This window comes from Orcinus orca, chromosome 3, assembly GCF_937001465.1.
Source record: "Orcinus orca chromosome 3, mOrcOrc1.1, whole genome shotgun sequence".
Taxonomy (NCBI): Eukaryota; Metazoa; Chordata; class Mammalia; order Artiodactyla; family Delphinidae; genus Orcinus; species Orcinus orca.
In genome coordinates, this window is record NC_064561.1 from 153,728,739 (window position 1) to 153,750,919 (window position 22,181).

Below are 22,181 nucleotides of genomic sequence, written 5' to 3' on the forward strand. Positions count from 1 at the left end.
ACTCGTCGAAAAGTGTTTCTGGTGCTTCCTCACATGTAGACCTAAAAGCTCGTGCCCTCTGGTGACACAGATAATACCCCCAATGAATAGCCTGCAAGCTAGGCAAAGCATTTTCCACTGCAGGGACTTGAAATTCCCAATGGACCATATGACGAGTTAAGGGGAACTTGCTGGCTCCTTCATAGTCCCAGGACCAGTGAAGGAAGGACCTGGGGTGTAGTAGTAACCTAGCTTTCTCAGCAGCCAGGACTCCTCTCAACAACCCCCTGAGAGATGGCCATCCAGCCCCAGGGAACACTTTCCACAATGGGTAGCTCTCTCGCCCATAGGGCAGCACCCTCCACTGCTGGACAGCTCTACTTGGAGCAGATGTCTTGGTTCCATGAAACTGACTCTGCAGCCGTAAAGTAAAGAACAGCAAAAAAATGTTTTTCAACACTACCAGTCTTCAGCTATCTAAACATGAACATCTAGGTTGAACACCCCCCCAAATTTTCCATTGTTTATGATACACCATCAAAAGAAAACAAATTCCCTGTAGTATGCACAATTTCTATGTTTTATTTACTTGTGATTTGCATACTGAGTTTTCTTAAATTATAGCCCATACTTAATGATGCTATGTGTTTTACGCACTGGGACCCCTCTCCCCGGCCAAAAGAATCACCCAAATCACACCCAGCAATACGACGTGAATTCACTAGACACAACATAAAATGTCCAGAATGTGGGAGATCAGTATGGACCAGGCAGGTTCCCATCTCTGAGGACTGCGCATCCCTGACAAATGTGTGACCTAAGCCATTAGCTTTTGGTGTCGGGAGTGAGTGTAGAGCAGCTTCAGCTGCGACAGAGAAACAACCCCATCTAGTGGCCTGCAGGGTCCTGCATGGTCTGAGCCCAAACTCGAATGCAGGGAAGGGAAAGGAGGACCCGGCTCATGGCCTGTCTGCTACAGGCTGCAGGAACCCCAGGATGAAACAGCTGCATCTGCACCCCTGTCTTGGACACGCAGAACATAGCAAATGCTCTGAAAGGTCCCACAGAAGAGACAGTGGTTTGTTCACCCAGGATTACCCAGATTTATTTGACCCCAGAAGCCCCCTCCCATTTTGTGCCTATGAATGTATGCTGTCTGTCTCTCTGTGTGAGAGCAAAACAGCCATCAGTATTCCTTGGAACTTAAATTTTTACACATGCTTCGTGGAACTCTGCTTTAACTCGTTAGTAACTTAAATACAAGAGCCCTGAGGGACTGGGACACAGGTGGGTAAATGTGGATGAGAGCAGAGAGAAAGAAGACAGAAATCTCTAAGGATGGCAAGTATCTTTTTGAGGAGGGCGGCTTTTTTTTTTTTTTTTTTTTTTTTTTTTTTTGCGGTACGCGGGCCTCTTACTGTTGTGGCCTCTCCCGTTGCGGAGCACAGGCTCCGGACGCGCAGGCTCAGCGGCCATGGCTCACGGGCCCAGCCGTTCCGCGGCACGTGGGATCTTCCCGGACCGGGGCACGAACCCGTGTCCCCTGCATCGGCAGGCGGACTCTCAACCACTGCGCCACCAGGGAAGCCCAGAGGGCGGATTTTTGACACCCCTCTGGTGAGGTGAGAAAAGGGCCTCGGTACTGGGGTACAGCATGGGGTGCTGAGGTTTGAGGTGGAAGAAGGCACCTAAGAGTGACAGCCCCCAAATGGAAGGTGAGGGGACCACCAAGCCCTGTGGGTTTTGCTGGCACCTGGAGTCGCGGCTGGGAGTTGGAAGACCCTCTGGATCCTCCTGCCCCGGTTGGGGACAGAGAGGCTCACTTTTCTGCATTTCAGTGGGAGCCCGGTACCCACCTCCATCTGGGCTCAGGCTCTGCTCCTGCCTCTGATTTTGCCAGAGACAAAGGGCAGGATGGGTGTCCCAAAACACCCTCAATGTTCTGATGGTCTGGGAGCCTGGACCGCTCCAGGATTTGTCTGAGTTTCTGGCCCCAGCCTGTCTGCACCACCAAGAGGTGAGAACAAGTTTCCAATCTCCTGACTAGGGTCCCAGTGGAATTCGCCTCTGAGGATGGTAGAAAGAACCAGACTCACTGAGGATCCCAGAAGCTAATTTCCTGACGGAGAAGGTAGGCCTTGGTATGGACTGGGGGAGGCCTGGCGCTGGGGATTTCTACAACATGCTGCCCACTGTAAAAGGACTGGTTTAACTTCTGTGGGGAGTGCTAGGAAAGGTTCGTGCTTTTGAAGCATGATCTGTTAATCAGGGAGGGAAACAACCCTTAAATATATGAGGCTAAGAATCACCTTGCTAGGGCTTCCCTGGTGGCGCAGTGGTTGAGAGTCCGCCTGCCGATGCAGGGGACACGGGTTCGTGCCCTGGTCCGGGAAGATCCCACGTGCCGCGGAGCGGCTGGGCCCGTGAGCCATGGCCGCTAAGCCTGCGCGTCTGGAGCCTGTGCTCCGCAACAGGAGAGGCCACAACAGTGAGAGGCCCGCGGACCGCAAAAAAAAAAAAGAATCACCTTGCTGGATCAGACAGGATCCTCTTTGACAACCAAGGATGGCTTCTAACCATTCTTTGTTTTTCTCACGAAGAATATACCCCAACTTTTAGACCGTTCTCCTGCATCTCTGTGGAACCAGCTCTCCTCCCTTTATTTCCGATCCTTACGCAGGACTAGAGGCTCACCTCAAAAGTCTGTTTGGTAACTGTGCACCTCTGAGAGCCTGCTGGGGCCTGGAAAAATTGTCCTTAACAGTCCTAACCTGCACCCAGAGTCCCATTAATCCTCTCAAGCCATATAACAGGAGAAGAAGTTATGTGACACAGGCCACACCTCCTATATACGAATCTTCTCAGGATTCGCAACAGTTGCCATTTTGCCAGAAACACCATCTTTATTTCAAAGCACAAGGAGATACTGACATAACACAAGGACAGCTGATGTTCTGCCTGGATTTTAATCTTGGCTCTAGCCTAGGATGTTGAAGAAAAAGAGCCCTGAAAGCCCCCCAGAGCCCCCCTGCCACGGTCCATCCCCTTGGATCTCGTCAGGAGGCCCAGGCCCTCAGCCATCTGAGTCTTCATTCCGGGGAGATTTATTTCTCATTGAACCCGAGCCTGTAGTTACAAAGCTATACACGTGAGCACTTTATATCTGCATGGTTCATGTTCTGTAACAGGAAAGGAGGGTTAACACGATCACAAATTATCCTCTCCTTCCTCCTTTAATTCCCAGAGCGAAAAGTTCACTTAAGCTTGGACTTTATATATTGACCATTAGTGTCAGCATTTAAGGCAGGAGCAAGCTTGAATTTGCCTGCAGTGAAATTGAAGACCTAGGAGATTCAAATGCTGATGTGTGAAATCCAGATCCGGTTTTCTGAGGGAACGGGCCACTCGAGCTGAACCTCTTCAAGTACCTGCTATTAGCTAAACAGTGATTTGCTTGTTAGAATTATAATCAGCCTCATTCACAAATGTTCCTCTTCTTTGGGGGTTCGTCACCAAGGTGAGCTATGTTAATAAATATATTTCATACGATTTGCCATGCAGGTTTCAAAATTCATTTCACTGTACTACTACTTAGTCTTCCAGCTGGAAAACGGGCACCTTTCATATTTTCCAAGACTGCTGCAAAACAACCTCTCCTAGCACTCCATGCCCCGAAATAGCCACCTGTTTTCCTCTAAGCCCCACTTCTAATAAAAATCAGGAACCTGGAAATAAATAGGAAAGAGAAAGAGCACGTTCCTTCGCTTAGGATGGCCGCCTTCTTTCCTTCAGACCTGTCTACCTTTTCTAATTAGTTCCCAGACAGGTGAAGTCACCTGGCATTCTAACAAGAAGGCCCACGTGGCCCGACATGACACAGCTGCACAACGCAGGCCTCCTCTGGACCCGCCGTGGCCTCCGCCTCCTTGAGCTGGCGTGGAAAGCTCAGGCCAGCAGGGCCTGTGGTCTGGGACTTGCTCTGATTTCACACAAGGGCAGGTTGAAAGCTGAGCGGCTCACAGCACTTGCTGGTGCATTTTATTTTTCTCACCAAGAATAATAACGTTTAATATCGGTTGAGTACTTACCAGGCGTTCTTCTAAGGAATGTGCGCTGCCTCATTTAACCTACGCTACAATTCTCTGTGTTAGACAACATTGCTCTATTATTCCCATTTTACAAATGAGGAAACGGAGGTACAGAGGAAACACATACAGCATGGAAAACAGTCTACAGAAGGTTATTCATATTTTTGTTTGGAGCAACTAACGTACAATTCAGATTTTGCCATACTTGGCAAGATGTCTCAGATTTCTCCTGGCCGCATTCACAGGTAGGAGTCAAAAATATTTAGTCAAGACCTTTATCAGTCTATAAAGCCCAGGTATCCACCTGTCAGGATAGGCTCTGGGAGTGGCTCAGATGGAGGAGTCCTGGAAACCTCCCTTACCCATATTATGAGTTAAACTCTTTCTTTTTAATTTGGCTGCCTGACCAGGGATCGAACCCAGGCCCCGGAGGTGACAGCGCTGAGTCCTAACCACTGGACCAACAGGGAATTCCCTATGAGTTAACATTTTGATTGCTAGACCATGAGGGGATTCTCAGGGAAGGAGCCATGGTAGGTTGGGGGAAGGGGGGGGAACTATTTACTTACTGTTTACAGAACTGTTTCAGCATTTTAATTCTTATTAAATAATTACAGTAGTTTATATATAATTCATCATCTAATATGCTATCGACATCATTGATAAAAATAATTGGTATGGCTGTCCCGGGGTTATCAACTGGCCCCCCAAACGGTCTGTCCATTCCCTCTGCTCCCAGAAGCAGCACCTGAGTCCCCTCTCCCCCTACCCTCCCTGTGGTGTACCTTTCTGGCAGTGCAGCCCCTCAAAGCCCAAGGGGCAGTCACACTCATAGCCCTCCTTCCTGGGCCGGCAGCTGCCCCCGTGGGCGCAGGGGGCTCCCACGCAGGGGTGGGCTGCATTCTCCACGTTCACGCCCCACGTGAAGTCATGCTTCACGTGGATGGTCCGGTCATTCAGGATGATCTTAGGAAAGAAAATGTAAAGAAATTCAGGAATTCAGAAAACGTCTTTTCGGTCTTCCACAGCTTTCCTCAGCTAAGGTGAACTGTGCCTAGTGAGGGCGCTTTAAACAAAAGAGAGAAAGTCCGGTTGCTGCTTCTATAGTCTTGTAAGCGACACAGGAACTGAAGTGATGACATCTGGTGTTTGGGACACTCTGCATCGCTTAGAAGACTATACACGCACTTCCTCTGTCTCTGGAAGACCTGGCTACTCAGTGAGGTCGTAAAGAAGTCCCAATAACCACAAAATTAGGGTTCTAATTCTACACGTTAGAATCACCCGAGGTGGAGGCGGGGAGGGTTAAGAAATATACTCATGCCCAAGCCCCCCCCAGATCAAGTGAACTAGAATCTCTGTGGGTGAAATGGAGTCATCGGTAACTTTAAAATCTTCCCAGGTGATTCTAAGGTGCGGCCAAGGTTGAGAGATGCTGCTAGTAAAGCGGAGTAAGGAAGAACACAACACAAAATGCTACACAGGCAGGAATCCACGGGCGGGTGATTGCGTCTGGAGGTGGTGGAATTGTCCCGCTGTGTCGTCCTGGCCAGAGTTCTCTGCCGCTTCTTCCAGCCCCACCATCTCGGCCTCCGCAGTTGCCCCCCTCCCTCCTGCTTCCTCCCTCCCCTGACACTCTGGAATCCCCTTCCTGTTCACATCCTCTTCCCTGGAGTGAAACTCAGGTCACATTCTTAGCACCGCTGTGCATATTCACCGGACGAGAGCGCTCTTTGCTCTCACCCTTTTCCCCTGCAATGGGGCTTTAGTGAAACTGATGAATTATAGGGTGAGGTTACTGGTCTCCCCAGACACAAATAAACGGAGTGTGCCTTGGCCTTAGCTGTTGGTATTTCAAAGTCTCACAGGCTTTGCTGAACTCAGAGACAGAGAGAACACATCCCAGTGGAAGGTCCACCACGCAGGGGGTCCTAAGAGATTAGCAATGGCACTTTCAGCCACTAATCCATGTTTCCACAGGTTTGCCTATTTGTTAGAGAGTGTCAGGAGAGCTGGGAGAAAACTTTTCCCTAGCCCTGAATCTCAGAAGCTGCCGGACAAGAGCCAGAATCTTTCCGCAGTCTCCTCTTCTTGCTGAGAATGCAGGACGTGAACAAGCCACGAATGGCGCGGCCCACTGCAGGGTAAGGCAGAGCCGATGACTGGGTCACTGGGAGGGGAGGAGGGCCTTTCCAGGAAGTAAGGAGGAAAGGCTTGTGTGTGCTGCGTGAAGAAGGGGGCAAAACCTGACACAGTAGGAAGGAAGGTGAAGCCTCTTAGCAACTCAGCCCGCTTCCTAATTTCAAACCCGTGATTACACACATGGCCGATGGGGGCCATGTCCCCGCCCCCATTCCTGGAGGGACAACGGTCCGAACTGAGGTGTCACTGATATCACAGTTCAGCAACAAAGGGAAGCACACCAGAGAGAGGAAATATTGACTGGGCCCCTTTTCTGGGCCCTACACTGGGATACAGAGTACAGAGCCCCAGGGGCCCTTCCCAGAGTCCAGATGTGCAAATCGTGAGAGGACCCTCCTCTCTCACTGTCCCTCCATCATCTTAGCCTCTCCCTGCTTTGCTGCAGGTCTGAAAGGGATCAGTGGCCCCCATTCCTCCAGTGGTTGCTAAAGGGAAACAGGATACTGCTAACATCCAGGAACCGGATGTGCTTTTCTTCAAATTCTTTTCCCCCAGTGTTTGGTGGTCCTGGAAATCTGGGTTGGTGGGTCAACCTGCATATCTGTTGCAGACAGAACATAATCTCACGACTGGAGGGATCATGGACAGCCCCAGGAGAAGGAATAAGAGACAGATATGAATGGGGTCAGCATCCTGTCTCTTTTACTAGCTGAGTGAATTTTTTCCAGACCTTCTATGGAAGAACTCTAATCTGTGCTCAAGAATATGGTTACATGATTGATGAACAACTGTTAAATCATGGTGGTGGGGATGGAAGTGGAGGCGGCAAAAACAAGTGGGTCTTGCCTTGAGCAGAAAGCAAAGTGACCCCAAAGAGAAGCAGGAGTCCCTATGAGACTCCATCCTCTTCCTTCCATTTTGATGAAGTGTCTATAGCGACCCGGTGCCAGGTACCTCCCTCAACAATCCCAGGATATTTTAGTGGATGTGTCGTACAAATTCATCTTCACTGAGTTGCATTCATGGGATGTCTGCTGGATATAGCGAGGAGCAGACGTTATAAAGTGGGGTTGCAAAGGTATGCTCTGAGCACTAAAAAATATAGTTTGAAAAACGTTAAAAATTTCTCAACCTGGGTGCAGCAGGTTGCACGGATCAAAGTTCTCAATTCCACTGTCTGCAGTCAAGGTCACACAATACACATGAGGAAGGGAAGCCTGTACCTTCTGGATGCTCCCACTGAATGGCTTGAGGATGCCCGAGTTCTTCTTCACGTCATCATAATTGGGGACCCCGCCAATGAAAATGTCCGAGTTGCACTTAATCTGGGTGAAGCCTCCCTGCCAACAGGTGAAAAAACAAAACACGGTGCGACTTCAGAAAAAAATGGTTAAGATTACCAAAGGTACCTTTGGTTCCCTGTCAGGGAGCAAATGGCAGAGACAGTCTCAAGACTCATCATGACAATCTGTCTACACATTGGCTTGACCTTTGCCTTGTTTTGCATTGCTACTTACCACCTGTTGGAAAATAAATTTCTTGACATTTCTGAGACTCAGTTTCATCACCTATAAAATGCGAGCGGATATGGTAGACTGTTCCATCATCAATACCCCTCTCCCTGTAGGAAGATTACCTCCAACCTGTCAATCTCAACTGGGGCTATGTAACTTGCTTTGGTCAATAAAGCATGAGCAGAAGAGAAGTTAATCACTTCTGGGCAGAGGCTTTCGGAGCCAGGAGGGGTTCGCCGTGCCCTCTTCCCCCACGCCCTGTTCCTTCAGCCTGGGTCTCGGATGAAAGCTGCAGCTGACCATTGACGGACATGTAGCGTGAGTGAGAAATAACTCCTTATTATAAGGGGCTGGTATTTGGGGCTTATGTGTGCAGTACAGTCTAGCCTGTCCTGGCGGCTGAGATTCCACTCATTTAGCACTTTGCCTAGAGTTGGACGCATATTCACTAATGGTAAAGATAGAACCTCTTTAGGCCAAGAGAAAGGGAAGGCATGGCAGGTGGGAGGCATTCCTTTTTATCAGATACAAGGGCAGAGAAATTCTTTTCCAGGTTCTCGGAGAATTCCCCATTGTCAATCCCCAAAGGCTTCCCCTGCTTCTGGTCATTTCAACAGCCTAAACCCAATGGCTGGGCTAGATAACAAGCTGTGTGTGAGATGTAATGTCTAAACTCCTTTAAACATGAGTCTTAATTAAGTAAAATGTCCTAAGATAACACACATTTGAGACCTCTGGGGGACGAACACACTTTGGGTAACATAAGTTATTGTTTCCTTTATGATCAAAAGAAATACAAACAGTAGCAGCATTTAATAATTTAACAAATATTATTGGGTACCTACTATGTCCCAGGTACTAAGTGCTGCACAAACAACAGTAAATAAGAAAGCCCAGGTCCCTGCCCTCCAGAGGCTTACGCTGGGGTGAACACAGACAAGTGACCGGGCAGGTAAGATTAACCCTGTGAGGACTGTCCAGGTGACTACGGGTGCACCTGGCGGGGAGGGGGCATCACATACTCTACCGCAGACATAGGGAGTGGGGAGGTGCACTAGGGAGAGTTAGAACTGAGAAAGACACTGGACAAACTCAGGGCTTAGGGGGCACGTAGGTATAGGGCAGAGGCAAGGAGGGACCAGATCATGCATGGATAGAAATGTGCACTTCACCCCAAAAGCAATGAGTTTTCAGCAGGAGAGAGAACAGTCAGACTGTGTTTTAGGAATATAACTGGCCAGAGGGAGGAGAATGGATTTGGGGTCTGGTTGCGATGGAGACAGAGAGGAGGGAGCTCCATCTAGGGGAGCGCTCACGGTGGTGGGGTCCAGCCAGGTAGAAGCAGAGAGGTCTTGGATTAAACAGATTGAACTGCCTTCCGTCAATAACCTTCAGGCAGCTTCGAGGGTTCTTATTTAACTAGCGGGGAGGTGGAGGGGGGTGGTCATCAAAGAAGGGCTTTCGCGAATTCTTGTGGCCCCATGAAACAGAGAACCAGACAGGAGCTGTCAGCACACACCCCCATGAACCCATCTCCATCTTGTCTTTAAAATAAAATACTAGGAGGAAAGCAGGAAGCCTGCAGGGTCAAAGGGATTTCAGAGAAGCAGGCTGTTTTGAAAACACTTGCAGTTTCTCGGTTGGGTCCAGCGAACGGGGCGGGGTCTCGTGGGGTGAGAGGCGTCCCCTTTGGCTGCCCATCAAAACCCTCCCCCGCCACCGGCCGGTGGATAAGAGGCGGGGCTGCAGCGGCCACGCCCACGCAGGACCGCAGGAGATAAACAAACAGACCCACCGAGGCGGGCCTGTTCTGCGGTGGGATGCTCTGGGCCTGGATCTGCCGCTTCCGTTCGGCTGGGAGTGGTTGGAAAACCTGAGCAAACGCCCCGGTTGGGTTTTCCTGAACCCTGGGAAGCACTGCCTTTCCTCTAAGTCTGCATAGCGTGGCTCACCCTGCGCTGTTGGTGTTTCTCAGTGCAGCCAGGAATCTGGCCCGGATACTTAGGGGCTGGGTTAGCCCCCAACAGTATCCTCTAATCCCTGACCCCACCCATCTCTCAAACTCCAAGACCTCTGCCCCTCTCAGCCGCACCTTTGAACATGGTGTGGACAGGACAGCTGCAGGCACTGAGACCCCTGCGGGGTGATCTGATTAAGGTTTAACTCCTGGAGATCAAGCACTGGGCCTTCCCACTCCTGTCTCAAGGCAGCCTCACAAGAACCACCCTCAAATGCACACACAACAGCCACGCCTTCCCTCCCACGTGTTTATACTGCTTTCCAGGTGGGCAGCCCTCCGGGCAGCTCCATCCGTTCAAATAGCCAATAGGAAGGACACAATTTTACCATATTGTCTAATTCTCATTCCCTGGCGTGGTAGTAACAGAACCCAGGACCCGAGATGTGGTTTCTACCTTTGTGTTACCTCTTCACTGTAGGACCCCAATGGTAAATACCACCTCCTGAAGGGCTCCTTACTTAGAATCCAAGGCCTTAAGCCCACTATTTACAAACACGCCCATCCTAAGTTTTTGTTACTGTTTTACAGATGTTGGTAACTAGAGCCTAAAGTGATACAACGCTTTTTTGAATTTATATTATTAAGTCAACACACAGTCAGATCTATGCTTGTGAGCTTCTGATCTTGTCTTGGACTAAAGTCAGCTGTTAGAGTTTTCTGGATTGCACAAAAAGTGACTCCCATCCTCCCTTTAAAATCCATTTTCTTTTATTCATCTCCCTTCCTTCCTCCCTGCTTTCCTTTCTTCCTTCCATCTTTCCTCCCTCCCTTCCCCTCTCCCTTCCTTCCTTCCACAAATATATATGGGATGTTTTCTAAGACACTCGCCTCTTGAAGCAGAGCCCAGTTTCTGATTCTTCTAATTCCCAAGGAGGTCCTTGGTTCTGATAGGACCACCCACCACTGCTGTCCCCAAAGCTGCCTGTTTGACATGTGTGTCCTTCTTCCTTCTCTCCTCCTCAACCAAATACCTCTTACCACCAAGAGTCCTTTTTCCCTCCTTTTCTTTTTTCTATCAATTCATTTTCTTATCAGAACACCCACATTCATCAATGCCCCCTTTAAATCCGTGATGCACAAAATGAAGACTGTTGTAATGAACAGCCTGGCTAATCTAAAGTCCCCTCTGTTTTAGGGGTCTGTAAATTTCGTACGTGTACAGAATCGCAGTAGGTTATAGTTTAAAGCAAATCTCTCTTATCCCTCCTTAAAAGTGTCATTTTTCCTTTGAACGTGACCTTGGAAATAAAATCATGGATGAAAGTTATAAACTTGAGTGGAAATTCTGAGCTCTTGAGGCTATTATGATAGCACACTATTAACAATAAGTAAAGCTACAAAGTGCTGATCATATGCCAGGTTCTGTGGTGTTCTATAAATACAGTTATTCTAATTCTCACAACTCTATAAGCCATCATTATTGTGTCACCACTACCCCATTTTTTAGATGCAAAAACACCAACTCGGCAGATCGAGTGACTGGTCTGAGTTCACACTACTGGTGAGGAATAGAGCTAGATTTTGAGCCCCGTGAGTCTGGTTTCAGAGTCTGTCAGCTGTGCGTCCACCCCATCTCTGGCCCTGCCTTGGAGTTGTGTTCTGAACTTCCTTAGACACGAACATGAACAAAGGCAGAGGTTGGGAGGCATGGAGGTAGCCGGGCAATTTTTCTGAGCGCTACGTTTGCATTAGCTCACTCCATCCTTCCAACCACCCTATGAGGCCCCGCTTATTATCATCCCCATTCACAGCTGAGGAATTGCAAAGTTAAGTAACTTGCCCAGTGGGAAGCTTGGTCGTTAGCCCAGGTAAACTGGCACTGTGTTTAATCATCATGCTGCCACTTTCATCTCCAAGACAGGAAGGAAATAGTAACCCCATTCACATAAGCCATCAGGAGGTGACGTCCTTCTTACCTCCGCCATTCCCTGCACTACCTTCTGCTTATCCACCTGTAAGATACCATTCTTCGCTGTGCGAGACACGTGCAGCTCGTGCCAGTGACCCAGGGTGAGGGGCTCTTCACTCCTGTTGAAGGAAGGAAACTGAGCATGGGTTAGCACTACTGGTGTTAGAAATAATGTCCACCAATCTGGCTCACATGAAACGTGCCAACCTTAGGCACCTCACTCCCTTCAGCAAAAAGAAAAACCTTCTTTCCTTCTTGGTAAACACAGCAGTGCTAGCTCCATTTACTGGACCCCTTCATGGGAGGAGTAAGTGTCTCACTTATCATTTTACTTATTCCTTACAACAAGTCTGAAATGGGGGTAGGATTAGTCTGGTTTTCAAGATGAGGGGTGACATGAGGCTAAAGTGTGATCAGAGTTGCATACAAGCTTTGGAGAAGAGAAAATTATATAGGCTACGATGTAAAACAGATTCCTTGATGTACTGATATCTGTAGCATCCTCTGAAATGCATAAAAAATAAGATGGGTGGATGGATGGATGGATGGATGGATGGGGAATATAAAGATAAATAGATACATGATAAAGCAAATACCGTAGAATGTTAACTGTAGACTATAGGTGGTGGGTATAAGGATTTTACTGTACAATTCTTTCAACTTTTCTATATGTTTGAAATGTTTCATAATAAAATACTGGGGGGACAGTTTCCATGTTGTCTGATATTGTGAAAAGGATTAAAAGTACTTTAAAAATTCCATGATTAATTCAAGATGGAAACACTTGAAGTTTAAATGATATTGATAAGAGTTTTACATGTTACATTTTACAGCGAGGTGTGTAAAAGGGTATAAGTATTGCATTTGTCTTTCTAAAGATGTCTCTATAGTTCCTGGCCTTCACTGAACCTCCCAATTATTTTTTGGTCCTGGATCGTCTTTAGAAACCCACCAGGAATACCAATGGGCACAATTATTGAAAGGTCTCCACCCTCTCACTTGATTCTTTGCTCTGGCAAATGCTTTCGCCATTTGTCCTTAGCAATTAGAATTTAATCACCTTGGCTCCATCAATATGCAATAAAGATCTTATTCAGCAGCCCATCTCCATAATAACTAACGGCGCCTGAGCCTGTTCTTGTTGCGTAGAGGTCATTCCCCGTCCACGCGCTGCTTCCCTCAGCAGAGTGATACTGACTGTGGCCGTTATGAGCTCACTGCAGTTGTCTCGATTTTTGAATCAAGTTCAGACCACCTTATCCTTTTCCTAAAGTTAAAATGATTTGGCCAATTCCGCAGCTTCCTGTAGTTGAGCCTTTCGCTGAATTGTCTTAATGAAGCAGGAAGTCTTGGAACTGGTTTTCAGAATAAACATCTTCCAAAGGGCCGTCTGAAACACTAACCGTGATCGGTGTGGTCAGTTACACTGGAGAGGGGATGGCCCAGGGGAGCAGACGGTGGTCTGTTCCTTGGAATCCGAGTTCTTGCCTCCTTTTCATCACACCTAATACTAAAGAATTCTTTTTCCAGGAGCCTTTCCTGACAGGCAGGGAAGCCATAACTTATGTGAAAAATAAAAGAAAAACACCTCTTGTCAAAAATAGAAACAGAATTATGAACGAGGGAAATGCTGGACTTCTAAGGTTCCACTGTGACCCCATAACTGGAGCTGCCACTGTCGAGGTGCAGGGGGCAGGGGGCAATCTGTGCAGGAGGAGGGCTGATGAGCCCTGACCCTCCCCAGCCCTTTCTGTTCATTCCTCATCCAGGAAGACACCATTTGAAAGTACAAGGTGATATTCAAGGGGTCTTCCTTTCTCGACCTGACAAATAATTCTAAGTGAATTGCTTATACTGTTTTGCATAATCATATGTAAATTGAATCAATTAAATACCCACCAAAGTTGTCTTGAGACATAGGATGTTCTTGCATAACCAGAGGTACAAAAGGGTCCATTCCCCAAGGTGGGAGGGCTCACTGATGTGTAGGAATTCAGCTCTTGAGGACAAAAATGAACTGTCCTTTTAAAGAATTGTTGAAACCTAATGCAGTATGCACTTCCCATCAGCCATGAAAAATGATCAGCAATTAAGGGCAACGCATGGCTATAAGATCTCAGCAACAAACTCTTTCTAGAAATGACAGTCTAGCAATATGAACTGTGATTCAATACAGCCCACGATTTCCTTTAAAACAACAACAAAGACTAACCGATTTCCTGCTGCAGGGCACTGTTGAACAAAACACCACAGTGGGTTTCGAAAGCGAAGAAATCGCCAAACGAGGCATGTCTGCATTAGATTAGCAGGCCTCCCACTTGAAGGTAAAAACTACCATGGGAGGAACACAGTGAGAAGAGGGAGACATAAACAAGTAAGAAAAATATCTGCACCTCCCAACTGCAGGCTCTGAGGGATTCACAAGGACGCTGCCACACTGTATGGGAACAATCGATCTGCTAAGTCAATGAACAGTACAAACTAGATAACAGAAGGAAAGTTTTGATAACCCAGAACCCAACCTGCAGACACCAGCAAGCGCTTTAGAAGCACTCAGTTACTCCATGCTATTGAAACCAGTTGTCACACAGCCTTCACGAGCACGATGGTCAGGGAAGGGTCTTTGCAGTTGCTGGTGATTTGCTATCAGCTTCTCTATATGGAGAACAATAAGAGCCATGCCAAATAACTAGTTGCTACCAAAGAAATAAAGCAAGAGGAAAGTTAAAATTTAAAGTGAGGGCACCCCAATCTATTGACGCATAGCAATGAATGATTACGTGACAATTATGTATTTCTTCACGTATGAGCATGTGTAATGTAATGCCACAGTGTGTTCACTCAATGCTGGTGAGGAAGTCGGTGTCCTTTTGAAATCCTCTTCATCTAATGGAAACAACTTGTTAAGCTTCTATCAATAGGACGTTTGTGGGGAACAGGGCAGATGAATAATAATTTGATGTTTTTGTTTTGTTTTGTTTTTTGCGGTACGCGGGCCTCTCACTGTTGTGGCCTCTCCCGCTGCGGAGCACAGGCTCCGGATGCGCAGGCTCAGCGGCCGTGGCTCACGGGCCCAGCCACTCCGCAGCATGTGGGATCTTCCAGGACCAGGGCACGAACCCGTGTCCCCTGCATCGGCAGGCGGACTCTCAACCACTGCGCCACCAGGGAAGCTTTGTTTTTAAGTGATTGTGGCTCTGATACACACTACTTCCAAAGGACAAAATAAATAAAGTGAGGTCACCAAGGAAATTTCTGTTCATTACATTTCTATTGGTGCTTCTTAAACTAGTTGTCATATATTTGCCCACTAAGTGATGCTCTGAGCAAGGTACTGATTGACTATTTATCACGTTTCTGCTGATTGCGTTGCATGATCTTGGGTGGAGAGGACTGGGTAGTTATTCAAGAAGAGGAAACCTTGCCAGTAGGAGAGCAACATCTCTGGGAAGCACGTCATCTGTATGAATCAGGACAGGTTTCAGAAAAGATAACTGTGTAGGGAAGACAGGAAGAGAGCAAGCTGGTAGATGACAAATTTGTCTTTCTGCAAAGTGACTGTTGTCTGGCTTTTGAGGGGAGGGGGACCTTGACGGTCTCAGCCCTTACCTGAGAACACCAGTCCCAGAGCCGCAGTCAAAGCGGAACTCCACGTGGCCCCCTGCCATGTTGATAGACAGGAAGTCTTTGCTGCCCGTGTCATAGCTGTACAGGAGGACGCCGTCATCCGAGTCAGGCCAAAACGTGATCTCAAAGGCCATGAAGGAAAGGTAATGCCTGGGTTCCAGTGGCCAGGGTGTTGCAGCGTAGGACCTCAGAGACTCTCTGAACTGAGGAATGGTCAGGGTGAAAGCTGAAAGAACAAGCACGTGGTTAGAAATCCCTCCGTGCCAGAACCAGCATCTTCTTTTCCTCCTGGGTACAGAACTAAACTCTATTTCTCAGCTGCTCTGAAGATAGGTGGGTGGTGTAGCTGAGGTCTGGCCACTGGAATGTGGGTGGGAGTAGTACACAGAATTCCAGGTCTGGCCCCTAAAGCTTCCCTCCATCCTCCACTTGCTCTTTCTTCTTCCCCTGCTGGCTGGATGCAGGAATCAGTGGAGGAGTCTAAGGCCCCAGCAGAGCCACTAGAAGGCAGGCGTCTGCGTCCCCGAATGACTACGTGGGGCAGAGCACACTCCTCCCACTGACCTTCAGTGATGTGAGCAAAGATCAACTGTTAGTGCGTTAGGCTACAGAAATATGAGGATGGTGTGTAATGGCTTTGGCTTACTCTGACTCACAACGCCCTCTTCTAGGTGACGAGAAATTTGAGATTATACAGTGTTAAAAAAAACTTTTCCCCGGGATGGTGTCTTAGGGCCAAATCTGAATCACTGGCAGAAAAGTTAAAACATGTTCAACCCTGCTTGGGTTTTCCAAAATCTTTTAAATCTTTCAAAATTTCCATTATTATATGTGTGTATTTGTGTGTGCGTGTGTGTTTATATGTATGTATACGTATATGTGTATATATATAAATATAATCAATATATACAGTATTGAGAGGTAGAATAATTCGGCAGAACAGTACAAAGAGAAAGAAACATCACATTGTTAATGTCTCTGTGTGTACCTTCCCAACATTTGCTCTGAAACCATCAGCTATTCTAAGGAGGCTGGGCTGTGAATGCTTCAAATTCTGACACAAACTACACAAATAGAGGCTTTTCAAAGCTATTTGAGGGCCAAGATGAGCCCACCACAGCCTGGCCCAGGAACATCTTAAAGAGAACTTGTCTTCGGCTGGTTTGCCACTCTGACACTTGAAGACATGAAGACACTCCAACCTGGTTAAAGAAAAGATTCTCCCGTCCCTCCCAACAAAGCAACATTAATCCCATAAAAATATATGGGACCTTGCTAAAAGTACATTGATGAAAAATTACATCAACATGAATTAGCAAGGCAGACAAATCGTCATCAGCTTGCTTCCTTCTCACCATCTTCACAGTGTCGACCTCTAAATCCCAGGGGACAGAGGCAAATGTAGGAGTCAGCTTTGCTTGCTGTGCAGGTGCCACCATTGATGCAGGAGGCTTCATCGCAGATTCCACTGCTGCATTCCCCTAAATACAGAATGGGAATGACAAAGCCAATTCATCACGTGAGCCAGTCCGAGACTGAGCACGCCCACAGCTCACGATTCTGAACAAATACAGTTCACGCCCCACTCCTGTTGATTTGCTCCTCTGCACAACTGCAAACCAGCTTTCAGGATAAGTGGAACTTCCCTTCATTTTAATTTGATTTTGGTTTACTCTTTATGAAGGGCCACAGGGATGCTAAAACATGGCCGACACAGTAAATCAAATAATAAATAACTGGGCAATTTTATGACCACTGACAGGGATGACAGAGTTGTTTCTGCCTGTAACTCATCTCGCTGTTGTTCTCACAAGAGTGTGTTACCATCCCTCCAATGTCAGCAGAGTGTTTATGTTAAAAGCGTTCTCATTTGTTTGGCCCCAATTACCTTAAGTGCTGCCCGCCTTCTTGGTTGAACGTTGGGTCAAGCAAGATAAGCACAGAAGGAGGTAAGGAGCCTTGTCGAAGCTTATTAACTGCCCTGGACTGTCAACTCGTCTGTCTGGAGCAGGGAGGGGAGGGGGGGGCTCCCTAATACCTTAGCAGGGGGTTCCCGAATCTCTACTTCTAAACTCAAGGTTACAGTCTTATGAGGGACAGCAAGGTGACCGGAAGTAAAAAGTGCTGAAAGGTTCAACATCAGATGGGTTAGGTCTCTCTACCAAACAAACATCGGAGAGACCCGTGAAGGGTACACTTGGTCATTTTCAAGTGTAGGTCACCAGATGAAGTGAAAACAAACTGACTTTTCCCAGGCTGCTTTTCTTCTGCTCCTTTGCTCTTCCTTTTCTCCTTGTGTATAAGAAATAAATTAGGCAGATGGGCCACAACCTGGCCCAGAACTACAAAGGTGAGACCAAAGCCCTTTTTCTTGGGATGGAGGCAAAGGGGTGCATCTCTGGTTGAGCCGCGAGGGGTCCAGCTCTGCGTCGCACAGTCTCCAATGTGATGCCCGTGGGAGCTGGTAGCCGCCCCCCTCCACCCCTCTACCACCGCCCCCCACCGCCCCGTGAGATGAGGAACCCCCGTGGCCTGATTGTGTCATCTCAATAGGGGAGTCTCTCATCCTTTCGTCATCAGTCATCTGTTTTTGTTGAACGGATCCAGTCGTTTCTTTTCCGAAAGCCTCCTCAGGAGGAGGGGGAAGGGCTTGGCATACCGTGTACCCAGGGGAGGAGAGCCACTCCAGGAGCTGATAACAGAATTCGATTACAGCCCTTCCAGATGGCTTGCCCCTCCAGCCAGGTGGGCTGGCCTCTATGAATTCCAGCTGGGGGCCACTGGAAGTTCAGGCAGAAGTGACGGTGGTCTCTTTTTTTTTTCAGCCACAGCCCTGAGAACACTGCCAGCAGCCACAGCCTCCATAGAGAGGCCAACTTGAATTTAGAGAGCCAAACTCTCACAGGTCCCCATGCTCCACCGATTTCTGTGGGCTGGGAGGCTTTCTCAGAGAAGGGCTGGTCCCACAGGAAGAAGTGGAGTCCTTGGCGTATCTTAGATACACATGGGGAAAATTATTTTACAAGTTTGCTTTGTAACTATTTTTTATAGGTGGGAGTTGACGGGGAGGGGCGTTGAAAGCCAGCCAGAGATGTTTACTGGATGAAAGCAGTGTTTCAGCAAGATTGTGCTGGCAATGGTATGCAAGATAGATTGTGAGCCATGGGGGTGGGAAAGAGGAGAGAAATCCTATGGGGAGGTAAACTGTGGCTGGAGAGGGTGATCGCAGAGGAAATGGAGAGAAAGTGAACAATCAAAGACGCACAGGGCAAGCAGGAGTAGCCAGTTCATTCTAGAAGTTGAAGGTGGAAGGAGACTCCAGCATAACCTCAAGGCTTCTAGCTTGGAAGACCGAAAGGAGAGTGGCAAGAGGAAGGAAACGAGGGAGGCTGCGAACAGGACCTGGCTGCCAATGAGCAGCGCAGCTGGCTTTCGTTCAACTTAAGCATAAGGTGATGGTGGAAATATCTGCTGCTGAGCCCTTCCTGCACACAGATGAGGGCTGGAGGGGCCGCAGCAAGGTAGGGGCGACCCTGATACCAAGCACATATGCGCTCCTTGAGAGAGGACAGGATGGAAGGGTCCCTGGAAATCCCAGGGCACCAATGGAGGGTGAGGAACTGGCAGAGAAGACAAAGGGGGAACAGATGCAGGACACAGAGGACCCAGACAAGGTGGGTTCCCAGAAGCTCAGGGGAAGCAAAAGCCAAGAGAGGAGTCGAGTGAATACCGCTGAGAGGTCCAGGAGGGGTTTGCAAAGAAAGAACCACTCACAGCTTCAGGGGAGCGGCTTTGCTTTGCAGTGGAAGGCAGAACCCCAGCACAGGAAGTTCTGACAGGAGGCCTGGAGGGTTGCTGGACACAGGTTTTGAAAGAGAGGAGACAAGTCCGCAGGGTTCCCAAATCAGGAGGGTCCAGGCTCACGGAAACATGGCACTGGTTGAAGCTGGAGAGGACCTGAGTGGGTGTGAATAAGCTAGAGCAAGGCATCCATGAACTTTGATGGGGAAAAACCTTTATCTTTATTTTCCATGATCTCTAACTGGACTTGAGTATTTCCCTTACTTATTAATGGAGGTAACGAATCTCCAGTATTAGCAGTTCTTGTGAATTGTGCCCAATAGACCTGAGAATGGGGCGAATCACTTTCCATTTGCTGCGGGTATCTCAAAACACCATTTATTCTCATAGCTCCTTTGACAGCATGGTCGTTACTGCACCCACCTTTGAAGAATCCTGTTCTTTAATGCTTTATAAAGAAGCACATACATTACTATAATAACAGAACTTTACTATATAGCTTTATTGCAATATAATTTTTTCCTATCATGTATATTTATTATCTGCATTTGAAAACATCCTTCTTTTTTTTTTGCGGTACGTGGGCCTCTCACTGCTGTGGCCTCTCCCGTTGCAGAGCACAGGCTCCGGACGTGCAGGCTCAGCGGTCATGGCTCACGGGCCCAGCCGCTCCGCGGCATGTGGGATCTTCCCGGACCGGAGCACGAACCCGTGTCTCCTGCATCGGCAGGCGGACTCTCAACCACTGCGCCACCAGGGAAGCCCTGAAAACATCCTTCCGAGAAGAGGTCCATAGATTTCACCAGACTGCCAAAGGGGTCCATGGCATATGAAAGCTTAAGAGCCTTGGGTTATTGAGAAGTGACAACCTCGGCAGCAAGGTCCCAGGAACATAGGGAAGGATGGGTGCAGAGTGTAGATGAAAAGGTTAGTCTGAGAAAGGAGAACTCTCAACTCTGAGAGTAGGAGGAAGGAGGTGCCAGGTCATGTGTACAGGGAGCTGGCAGGACCGCATCATCAATATATAAAATAACTTTTATTGACACTGATACTTCCTATACACCAGCTGTTATGTAAGTTTACACAAGAAAATGAAGTGAGGGGCAGGAGAGAGATCAGGCTCCCAAGGAGGGAAGAGAAGGTGGAGTGGAATACACTAAGGAGCCCACGGACGGCGAGGAGCCTCCCCTCCCCTCGTCCCCCAATCCAGCGCAACAGTGAGGCTTGTCTATTTCCCATCCTAAGGATCTGTCAAGTGTGTCACCACTACCACCCTGGATCAAACCACCATCATCTCTGATCTGAACTCCTGCACAGCCTCCCAGCTGGTCTACATGCCCCCCGTGAAGACCCTTTCCATAAAGCTGTCTATAGTCAGAGGGATCGTTGCAAAACACAGACAAGATCATGAGACCCACCTCCCCTCATACTCCCACTGGGACAGGGCATTTCCTCTGCCTGGAATGCACTTCCCTCTCATCTTTGCTTTTTAACTCCTACTCTTGCTTCAGATATCAACTTCACATTCCAGCCTCAGAAATGCTTTTCCTGACCCCCAGCCCATAAATCTCCCTATTATACATTAGTATTGCACTTCCCCTTTGTAACAGTCCAAATTGTAATTTTACATTTATGTCTGTGATGTTTATTTAATTAATTTGGTCTCTCCTAGGGAGAGTTATGACAGGAGGGATGAGCTGAGATCCTGTCTTGTTTATTGCTTTATGTTAAGCACCCAGTGCTGTGACCAGCACAGGAGCTTAAATCAGTATTTACCAAGTGGAAGAAAGAGTAAGGGAGTGATAAGCCATAGCGAGACCCGTGGCCCCTGCAGACCTCATGAGTCTCGAATAACTTGGGAAGTTGGCTCTGTGACACTGCAGGGCGGGGATCCAAGAAGGGATTGGAAAAAATGAGTGGTGGTGGCTTAGGTTGGAGAATTTGGGTGGAAATAATAAAAGAAAAGTCTGGGCCAGAGAATACAAAATTTTGCTGAGATTGCTGACTATTCTAGAATGTGAGTTCACACAGAATCCAATAGCTGGACATAATTTAATGAAGGAGATGAGGTGGGAGGGGTCGAGTAATGAAAGGCCCCTTGGAAACAGGTTTCTTGAGTTTGGGGAGGTGGGACAGAGAAAAAACTGTGGTTGAAGCCGGCAAGGCCAAGTTAGAGATCAGAGGGAAGGAGCCATGACTTGCAACTGTCCTCACCCTCTTCTGGAAGCCTGCATCTCCATGGGAAATTAACCGCTGTTTCCAAGAGCCCAGTCTCCCCCATGGTGAGACTGCATTTAAGTTATAGGAACTTGAACTTCCAGAGGACTTATTCAAAGGAAAGCAATTATGGAGGTGAGGAAGGATAGCCAGCCCTGTTCTTGTACCCCAGGGGGGAAAATGGGAAGAAATGGAAAAAAAAGAAGGCCATGTGACCAATGCCTGTCACTAAGGTTGACAGAGAGCAACGGAATAATCCAATAGCTGCTCCCAGGGATCCCAGAGCCAGCAAGGTGGGTCCTCCGTGTTCATCTGCTCCATGGAGAGGTTAGTATTGTACCGGGTGAGAATTTAAAACGCTGTCAGAAACTGGCCCTTACTCAATTTTGCAACTTCTTAACTACCTGTCAGAGATTACAAGACTGCCAGATCTGTCCTTCAGGGCTGTTTCCCTGTGAGTTCAATGAAAAGAGAAGAAACAACTTATACCCTGTGGATCGGTAGAGTCAGGATATTAATAATAACATCAACAACAGGAAACATTTACAACGTATTTGCTCTGTGCAAGGCTTTATTCTAAGTGCTCTATATGCACCGTGACTCATCCGGACAAAATAATCTTATGAGGCAGGTACTATTTATAGATGGGGATATTGAGCCTCAAAGAGGTTAACTGACCTGCCAAATCCAAGCAATCTGCCTTCAGAGTCCAGACTCTTCAACAGCACAGGAGACTTCTCGTGGGCTTGCTGATTCTCACCTTACCACAGCGGGAGCCTTTGTAATAGCTTTAGTCACTACTGCTGTTTGCTTTGACCAAGTGATCAATTGAGGGAAAAAGTAACATAGGGAATAACAGGTGGAGAGTAATCTTTTCCTTTCAA

General features: G+C 47.8%; 1 protein-coding gene across 2 annotated transcripts in view; it reads right to left on the minus strand.

Moving 5' to 3' along the window:
* EGFLAM (EGF like, fibronectin type III and laminin G domains) overlaps positions 1-22,181 on the minus strand; it is a 170,659-nt gene that overhangs the window by 16,817 nt on the left and 131,661 nt on the right. For both annotated transcript variants that reach the window (XM_004265980.3, XM_049708705.1), the window contains exons 14-18: positions 16,635-16,760; positions 15,262-15,505; positions 11,660-11,771; positions 7,433-7,549; positions 4,853-5,033 (exon numbers count right to left, since the gene is read on the minus strand). In XM_004265980.3, the coding sequence (XP_004266028.1) occupies positions 4,853-5,033; positions 7,433-7,549; positions 11,660-11,771; positions 15,262-15,505; positions 16,635-16,760 (780 nt within the window). The remainder of the gene's footprint in view (positions 1-4,852; positions 5,034-7,432; positions 7,550-11,659; positions 11,772-15,261; positions 15,506-16,634; positions 16,761-22,181) is intronic.